Raw genomic sequence first — 10319 nt, forward strand, 5'->3', positions numbered from 1 at the left:
GTTGATCAAATCAGTCCAAAGCACACACCAATGGCTACATGCTACATGTATGTCTTTGTTGTGCTGTTTTTTCTTTCACTTACGATTTTGTTTTACATTTGATTTCCTCTCTTTCAAAATTCTGATTACACTTGCCTGTATTTTCATTTTACATTTTTCTTATTTAACTGGCAAGTTTCAAACACTTCCTCAGGAAGTCTACAAGTTTTAAAGATTTCAAAATGAATGCTGTGCAAAGTTGAGAACAAACTCATCAAACAACGAGACACAATGCATCTTCCTCTTTGAGGTAGCATTACTTACATGTATGTTAATCTACAGGCATAGAGATTTTTCTCCTTCATGTTGCAAGCCTGAATAAATGACTACATGTACGTTAATAATTCATAAAGAGGCACTCCAAATAAAATGGGTAATCCATGTTATTGATTTTCAAATGGTCTCCACAGAGATACATGTACCAGTACGTGCAGTGGTGGTCCAATCACAGGGACAAATGTACCAGTGCATGCAGCAGTTTGTAAACTGCGCAGTATGTTAATCCTTTTCCTTATTGACAGATTACATAATTCATTCATCTTCAAGGATCTTTTCAAGTAAGTAAACACAACTAACAACATTTAAGCTCAGCAAATACTGTCAATGGTACATGTATCTTGTAAGAGTTTGTCATGAGCTTCCCAAATACAAATATGTGCTCGTAAACAAGATTAAGCCTGAGGTTTGGAAAACCATACAAAAACTGCTTGTCTGCAAGACCACCGGTATCTTGATCTTGCAAAAGACAACAGAGACACTCATCATGAGTGAATCCAACAACTCACTGCCGAACAGAAGTCTCAGCACGCTCATGCTTGTTTTGTTTACGTGGCTCTCCACATGCATTTCCTTGTAACATTCCTTCATTTCAGGATGGGGTTTACTCTCTCTTTGCTGGTCATGTCATCCCTCTGTCTCCATCCATGTTGTTACTCTTTGCAATCTGTTATCTGTTCACCCACTCAGCCTCTATCCAATTCCATTTCCTTGGTGTGACTGTCCACAAACGTCTAAAATATTACATGTACCGTAGTTTGATCTCTTTGCCCATGTATTTGTCTTGAAGTGTGTACATTTTAAACCTACATGCCGCATACTGCTCAGAGATGCAAGACTTTTTCTCCATGATTATCACAACTACATGTACCTTACAAAAACAAAACATTTGCCCATGTACATGTACATGTAGCTGCTCAGAGATGCAAGACTTTTCTCCATTATTGTCTCAACTACTGCACCTCTCAAAAATAAAAACATGTCTTCCTTAACAACACAGTGAATGAACCTGACACTGCATAAAATACAATAACACTTGATATTGTCTTTTTACCCCTATATTATATATTATTCAAAATAATCAGTGAGCCTGATGACTCAAAATCAAGTCTATGCACAGTAACTGAAGCAGTGACATCTCCAATCTGCCTTGGGTAAGCCACATGGGCAAATTATGATAAAGAGACCCTGATTCAATCAGAATATGTGCACCTGCATGTGTGTGTGTGTGTGTGGGGGGGGGAGGTGTCAGTCGCATTAAGGCCCCTCGGGCATGACACCCGACTAATGAATCATCAAACCATGCAAACAATATCGTGGGTTTCCCCTAAGCTTATGCACATAGTGGTAGATACCGGTGTTTTACCAAATGATAGGAACATGTACATATACAGATTTATATGGCCAATAAACATGTAAATGTACCAGTACATGATAGACGAATACATGTACATTACTTGATCAAATGATAAGATTATGTGGGTAATTCCAGAAATTAGGGGTCCATTTTTTTGTGTCCTTGTTTCATCGGACATATGATTTTGTAAGTTCAAAACACATTTTCTAATTTCCAAGATTAATGAATTATGCAACTTACCTGCCTTGAACAAATACTAATAGTTTGAAATCAATTATGTTGATAGTTCCATGTCAAATAACAAGGGTCAGAGGTAAGAGGGGCACGAATATGTCACACGTTTGGACCCCTAATTTCAGGAATTAACCATATTTAGGCAATACAAGGGTACAGTACCCTATGCACATGTACATGTAAATTACTTTAAATTTGATTAACATTCTTGCTTACTGTATGTTTTCATCTCTTTTTTCTCTACAATGTATTTAAGAAGTTAGACTGCTTTAGTTCAGGTGAAAAATTATGCATTTTGTTTTTGTAAAAGTCAACACTGCTGAATGTTGTTAAATCACACATTGAACCCTTGGTGTCGATTCTTATGTACACAGCACCCTCTGCTTTCATTTCCCGTAAAAAATACTGGTACATGTATGCCAGGGCAATGCAAAACCATATTCGCAGTGGGAAAATGTCTACTTCATATTAAGAAATTACAAATTAGTATTGAAAATGAATTTTTACATCACCAGTTTTTCTTTCTCTTTTACATGTAAAGTTAGGACAGTAAAGAGGAACAATCAATATAAAAATGTCCTAATTGCACACAATTCCATCAAGGTTGGAATAAATACAGCAAATGCATACTGTATGCATGACATGTTACCAGAGGTTATTCTTTGGTGTAGAACACTGAGATAAACTGAACCAGGTGGTAAGTTCAAACACGTACAGTACCTGTACATGTAGAAGCAGTGGACACTGGACAGGTGCGTAATGACATGTCTGACAACATGTACCAATATGCTAAATGCACATCAAATTGAAGAAGCAATAAAAAGGGAGTGTGACAGCAGGGAGTTAAGGGGATGCAGCCATAAAGAAAAAGCTTGTCATGGTCCTAGCAAACTTGCAAAAAGAGCATGGATCTTGACCAATGAGATACATGCACATGTATGTTTCCATGGCAGGTTTTCCAACAAAAAGCCACAGCAAGAACTACAAACTAAAAAACCTCCAAATTTACAAGAACTTGTGGTTTTGGAGATATACATGTATGTATTGCCCTCAAAGAATTAACCATTGATACATGTACATGTAGCTTTTTACAAGTCTTGTGAGGATGTTGTCTTGATTTCAAACTGCCAAAAGTGCCAAATTTCAGTTGCGATATGGGGAGCAAAAATATGACCAAGAAAAAATATGAAAAGAATCTTAGCACATCAATGGTTTTCCTGCAACTTGCACAAAAGCCAAAAGAACAACTGACCCCCAAAATTTGGAATCCTGGTTTAATAGATCTTGGCCACTCTACTTACATGTACTTTGTAATGCACGGTACATGCATTTATAAGCCTGGTTTCCATAGCGACTTAAATGCAGAGGGCAACGCAATCAAGGCGCAAACTGCAATGGGGACATTTGGAAACATGTCAAATATTTGTGTTGCCGACAACGAAGACAAACGCAGACCAGCCTGTGAACCATCGGCAAAGTTGAGGTGGGTTCAACTTTACCAACTGTCTGCATTGAGTAGCCGTGGTATCTGTATACAAACATGCATGCTGACATGACCGGCGCGCAACGATGTCCTCTTTCTTAGTTCCATGAATTTTTGCCCATTTTTCTCCTTAATGCATAAATACCGTACATGTATTACACCCTCATGATCGACTAAATAGCTGATTATCACCAAAAATATATGAAACTGGAGTACAGATTGGCATCAAGACAACGTACAGTCAATCTAAAAGGGTATTTTACCAAAAAAAATCACGGAGTTTCAGACACCATTTGGTTTAAATTTTTGGGCGGAATGATGTCATACACCGTCTCTTCCGTTCATGTCTGCGTTTTCAAGTCTTGCGGACCGTTTGCGTTACAAATGACCATAATGGAAACCAGGCTTAAACCTAGAACAGTAAAGCACAAAAGCACTTTTGTTGTACATGTACAATACTTGCACACTGCGGTGAATGTAAAGAGTACTTTTTTCTTGAAGAAGCCTTTTTCAATGCCCTGTAACATACAGTATCTGTTTCCAATATTATCCATTATGCTTCCAGACTCATAACAGTTTTTAAACATAAAAGTTTTTCTACATGTAAAAGAACTCAGTTTCACTAGTTTTGGTTTTTAAAAAGCAAAATGTAGGACTGCTAATATTAAATTTGTATAAACAATAAAACGAAGTTGGTCTGTTTTTATAACACACCCATGTACATGTACATGAATCAAAATCCTTACACTCCTTTCCTCACTGGACGTACATGTACATGTAATAATGACATCAGGTGTCACACCTGTCTCAGTTCATTCCTAGTTGTCCTCTTCTTAAATGCCTGGCTTCGCATCCAATGTTATACAATTCACATTCTCCAATGCCATACAACTCTACAGTTGAGCACAGACTTCCCGCAACTACAGTTTTGTACAAGGGTGGCTTTTTAGGGGAGGGGAAACAATTGAAGTTTCATTGTTTTTTCAGAGTACCTGGTACCTACATCCATATGGGAAGGAAAGGAAGTCCCCCCATTACTTTTTTTCATTACTTAAGAAAAAATATTTTGTTCTTTTCATTTGAGGGTTAGCCCCATTGGGCCCCCTGGATCTGCACTGATGTACAAGGAACACATAATACATGTATAATATATTTCCACAACGACAGAAAACACAACAAAAAGCTTAACTGAAGTTGACAGGTCACAAGACTTCAAGAATGCCATTGCTTTTTCAAATCATCCCCCAGGTCATCACACTATTTTGCAATCTGTAAGCAAGCTCCAAGATGGTACAGGAGCTTCTTTACCCATTCTTTCCAGATGTTACCCTCCCTCACTCCCATTATACATTAAAGAATGAAGGGGGGGTTCAAACTTGAAGGCTCAGTACTTCATAAATAATAAATGATGTTACCCATTATAGAGTAGGTACATGTACATGTACCATACTTACATGTACATGTACCGGTAGTTATGTACATGTATAATTTGTTGGTTTTGAAAGCTTGGACTGGAAAGAATTTCATGTACGGACACCGCTTGACACTGTCCACAAACCCATGCAAGTGTGTATTTGCCTGCAACCGGGGACCCCCTATTGTTCCTCTTTTGTTTGTACTTTAACTTTTTTAGAAGACCACTCATATGTTTTGTACATAGCTGTCAATCGGGGACCCTCTGTCAATCGGGGACCTTATTGTCCTCTATTGTTAAGGGTCCCCAATTGAATGCAGAAACAAACTCTATGACACCAGCCTGAAAAATTGTACTTTCTGAGTAAACACATAATATTTTTATTGCTAAATTTGACATTTTACTGCATTTGGACGGCCGTGCGTCACATCAGGGAAAAATTAGTGGCATCTGTATATGGAATTCTTTCCCTTGGACCATTTGCCTGCATTTGTCACACTCTGGCATGCTACACATACATGTACATGTATGTTTCTGACAAAGTATATGTCCCCAAAGATTATGAGAAAAAAAAACGAAAAAGGAAAGGTACATTGTATGAGTTCAATATTTAAAACAAATTGATCATATTGAATGCGATGTCAACCATCACCTCCTTGGAACAAATTTTCATTGACAAAGGCAGTCTGAATTCTCATCAAAGGTAAAACAGCCACTTCAAGAATGAACACCGCTACAACCCATTTCTCATCTGCATTTAGACTGATACCAGCATCAAAGCACGTTTTCTCAAAAATTTTAGTGTACATCATGAAGCAATCAATTTTACCTAACTCTGGCTTGTCGGTACACACACATGTACATATAGGTTGGAAAAGACACCGTTCGTGAATTGCACATCAATGGTAAAAATACTCTTGTCTACATGTACAACATAGAATCATTTTTCTTAGTATTGTCATAAGGAATTTGAGAAATGAAAAGTAGTCTTGCATAAAAATTATAACTTTTTTTGGGGGGGGAGTCTTTTTGTTTTAAATAAGGGCAGTGCTCTCCTCTTCATCCCTTCCATTTACACATTTCATGTGTGTCAACTACATGTACATGTACATGTAGCACAGAAAACCCCACTGGTCCTCAGAATGCAGAGCAGAGGACAGCCTGAAGGCACATACATGTACATGTAAGCCAATACAAGACTAAGCCACATGTGTTTCAGAAGACACAAGACACATCCTGCCCAGCCTGTAAATGCAGAGAACAGTCAAGTCTTCAAACAAAAGGCCTCAGACTATAGTCGTTTTCCATTACATAAGGACATATTCATGCATACATGTACAGGTATTGTGGTCTGATCTCATTATGTGGGGACGACTAAGACGCTGCAAAACAGGGTTTCTAGTCTTCCCATAGTAAAAGCTGAGGATTACATTCTGCTGAAGAAGTGAGCAAAAGCTGATTGGAAAAAGGCTTTGTTGGAGAAAAAGACATGATTTTGCTGCGGATGAAGGTGTTTTCACATAAATAATTCATTGAAACTGCAGACCAGGATGTACTACATGTACATGCACAGTGTACATGTCCATGTATGTAACATACGTACGTGTCCATAGTGATGTACATGTACTGGTATGAAAGTATCAGCCCATCCTTAATATACATGTACATGTATTATCAAAATTAATTTACAATCATGTTTTCTACACCTGTATAAAAATCCTGGAAAGTGTTACTCAACAACAAAAGCAAGCTACTGGTACATGTACATGTATCTCCACAGTGTGATGAGACCAAACCGCAGAAGGGATTAGAGTCTATGCAATATGACTGATGTGATACTGGTACATAATCATTTTGTAACAGATTAGCTGCGGTCAGCTTACATTCTGCACTGCCCTAAGTCTGCTCATTTTAATGCCTGTTTTTGCTATTATTTGATTAATTCTGGATTTTTCCCTTGCCATCTGTCAACGATAAGCCCCATTGTTAGATTTTAGCAGAGTCAACAAGCCAGTGTGGTACTGGGTAGCACTGTACCTGTTCAGTGGTTGTATGGATACCGAGGGAATTCGGTCTTACAAAACCCATTAGGAGGTGGACTAAGGCTCTTTAATGCGCCTTGCTAATGATCACTTCATGGAGTACAGGAACAACAAACATTCCCAGCTTTCCTGCTGTTTTATGAAATAACCTTCAGTGTTCTCCTAAGCCTAAAATTACAGCAGGGCAGCACACAATGCAAGCGTGGAGCGCAAAGTCATTATGGTGTGGGGTCGGGGGCCTTGAGCGGGTCCCTAGGAAATTTTGGATCCTGCATGCTCTGTGGTGAGGTATGTCTAGGGCATTTTCTTCAGACTCCTTGAATCAAATTTGCTTGTGGTAACAATTTGAAATGAAGTAATGAAGGCAAGATTGTTGTTTCTTTTCTTCTTGATCCAGAAAATTAGTTCATTAATAACAATTTTAGTGAATTAAAAAGCGAAACTGCATAAATTTTGACAATCCCCTGCACTGCACAGTTGACGAACCAATTACGCCACATGCATGTATGTGTACATTTCTGTTACGCCATGTAGTTGAGTTCGTATACATGTACATGGATGGGCACATATATTTTATTGCAAGATCAATTAAAACATTCAGACACGTGAACAGTAAATTGGATACTAAATTCCAAGGAAAATTATTGATAGTGATATCCTTTGTTGAACTATGTTTTATGCGGTTTTTTGGGGGGGTGAGGGATTTATAACAAAGATTGAAGAGCAGAAAAGAAGAGACAATGGCATGAGTATTCAACAGCAATGATGATCCAGCAGATACAGTGATCAGAGCATACACCCATGAACTGGGTGCACGGACTGAAGTTCAATAACCCACAGGTCTCTGTCACAGTCAGAGTGAAGAGAGTAGCACATGCGAACGGACACAGTGCTTCAATGTCTCAACACAGAGCACATCTCCTACTTGGCGTGTAGTACCACCGTGGTTATCCACTCTTGTACCAAAGATTACACTATTACATTGTGTATAATGCAATAGATACTACACATCAACTGTAGGAAAGGTCACTGTCATTCATCATTTTTTGTGGCCCGGTAACATTGCCAGAGCTCTTGATGCATGAATGATACCGGTACATGCGTGCTTGTAGCATATCGCGTGATCAATTTGCGACCAATAAAATTCACTGTGTTACACTTCTCTATCATTAGAACCCAAGCACGCAGCCATATAGACATAAAAAAAGAATTTGCAAGATTTTATGTTAAAATGTTATCCTTTAATGGCAGTGTCCTTTTTTCTTTTGTTTCAGCAACTGGCATGACTGGAAAAGACATACTTCTGCTGTATGCTCAGAGTTACCAAAATAAACTTTGAATCTTTGTAGTCAAACCTACCTAGCCTTACTTTCCTCTATGAAACTCTTATTGGCTGGATGATATAAATAGCATGCAACATGGCTAATGTAGCAACTGAGCACAACTGCCACAACATGAATATTCATTACAGCAACCCAAGCATTTATCATGTTCAACAAATGGAAAACATGCTTTTTATAAATGTACAAATACAGAACTTGCATACGTGTATGAGAAATAAATATTTGACCAATTAAAAAGAATTTCAAGGGTACATGTAGGACATTTTTAAATCTGATGAACAAGCTGTGTTAAAAAAAGTGGTAAATCTTCAGGCATTCTACATTTTCTTGTGGTCGGACATCCTGGAACTTCAGTGCATTTCTGTATTGCATCAAATAGCACGAAGGGGAATTTTATACCTTTGAGGTGTATTAAAAGGCCACAGTGACATCATGCCGACTGCGCAAATGAAAACTCTACAGAGTTGAATGAGGATTTTCTCAAACGCAACATCACTCTGTCATGTCTGTTTCAAATGATAATTATAAAAAAGTCTGTCAAATGTTAGCCCAGGTTGGCCAACGTCTACACTGCATTGCAACTAACGCAATGCAATGTGGACGTTGTCCAACCTGGGCTAGTCAAATGTAAGTTTTAACTTGTTACTAATATTTAAGTGGTACATTTCTCAAATACTCTCACTTGATCAACAACCTGCATTGCCTGATTGTAATTTTTGAAACAAGCTTTATCAAATATATTTTTACAAAAACATCTATCCCGTGCACACTGTTAATTATACCAGTTTTTAAAACAGAAGCCTGCTGTGGAGGAAAATACTTTACAGTAGCAAATGTTAGGCCTATTTTAATTTTCTTAATATGGGCCTTACCTGTCTCACTGCTGTGCCATTTGGTTTTACACTCTCAGTCTTGGCATAGCCATTCATCTTGCCATTACATACAGCATAGGTGTTGGTCAGCCCAGCGTTGTGCACCCCATTGCCGTTGGCCATCATCATACCGTGCACTGCTCCATTCCTCACCGCTGAGCTGCAGCCGTCGAACCCGTTCGCCATCTTCACACCGGCTACCGCTCCGTTTTTGTCCACTTCGCACTCCGGCTTCTGCATCGTGGTGGTTGCTCCACGGAGAAACACCATGTTTGCTTTGTAATTATTGAAACAAGGGGTGTATCGTGCCTTCTGTAAACCAGAGAGAAGAAAGACAGTTTAAATAGCTCCCAGTAAATACCATTTCACTTTGACATGTTTGAGTGGATAATGTGTTTGTCTTTCAGATCAGAATTTGATCTTCAGACTGGACACGTCATTTAGCTGACCGGGTGACGGTCCGACGATTTTTCCCCTTACCTACAATCTCGTATTCTACAACAGTTTTGACACTCAAACACTCACCATTTACCTCTTCCGTTCCTCCAGCCTTTTCTTATCCTGTCGCACTGAGTGTTCAACGGTCAGAAAACTAGTGAAAACTCAAAAGAAGGGACTAGCCTATGGATTTTTGAGGAAGCCGGCGAGCTTCGTCCAGTCTGTTCCCCGCCCACACCATGCACCACACATTCAAGCGAGCGTGAAAAAGACAGCTGATAACTCGCTGTACACGCGTGACGTGCATGTACACAGTACGTACCATACGAGGATATGCGGGGTTTTCAAATCATGGCTTTGTTGCACATGCAGATTTTTTCCTCCTTTTTTTTAACTAGTGTTTTAAGCTCTTATTAAAAGTTATTTCACTAAGACACATAAAATTTCACTGTCAGTTTAAAAAGGGGTCTACTCTAAGAGGAGAGGTCCTCAGGGCGATTCTGTTATCAGGAAAGAATCCTGTGACGGATAAGAGACCGGCATTTGGAAACCCCATATACTTATGAAATAGCTAAACGGGTAGAAACGCAAGAGGTCTCAATCCAGTCTTGATGCAAGGTCAACTACCGAAGAAACCTTTAGCCATTTGGACGCGGCCTCACAAAGCAGTTTTTATCTTTGCACTTCGTTCTTGAAAACAAAGAGAGCAAGCCTTTTCTTGAGAAAAACATCGCACCAACACAACTGAAATTTTCCCCGTGTGTTTTAATGCTTTCATTAATTGTTCACAATACATGTACATTTTCACGGGCACTTATTTC

The 10319-nt window shown here is 38.8% G+C and overlaps 1 protein-coding gene across 2 annotated transcripts in view; it reads right to left on the minus strand.

The window, feature by feature from the left end:
• Positions 1-9806, minus strand: part of LOC110986243 (serine palmitoyltransferase 2-like) — a 49091-nt gene extending 39285 nt beyond the window's left edge. The window contains exons 1-2 of one of the 2 annotated variants that reach the window (XM_022247974.2): positions 9593-9806; positions 9061-9372 (exon numbers count right to left, since the gene is read on the minus strand). In XM_022247974.2, the coding sequence (XP_022103666.1) occupies positions 9061-9330 (270 nt within the window). In that variant the 5' untranslated portion in view covers positions 9331-9372; positions 9593-9806. Of the gene's footprint in view, positions 1-9060; positions 9373-9585 lie in introns of both variants that reach the window. The other variant, XM_022247973.2, reaches the window with a different exon arrangement.
• Between the last annotated feature and the right edge of the window lie 513 nt (positions 9807-10319).

The sequence above is a fragment of the Acanthaster planci genome, linkage group LG01, assembly GCF_054643075.1.
Source record: "Acanthaster planci isolate LZ-2023a linkage group LG01, COTS_SCS, whole genome shotgun sequence".
NCBI classification, from domain to species: domain Eukaryota; kingdom Metazoa; phylum Echinodermata; class Asteroidea; order Valvatida; family Acanthasteridae; genus Acanthaster; species Acanthaster planci.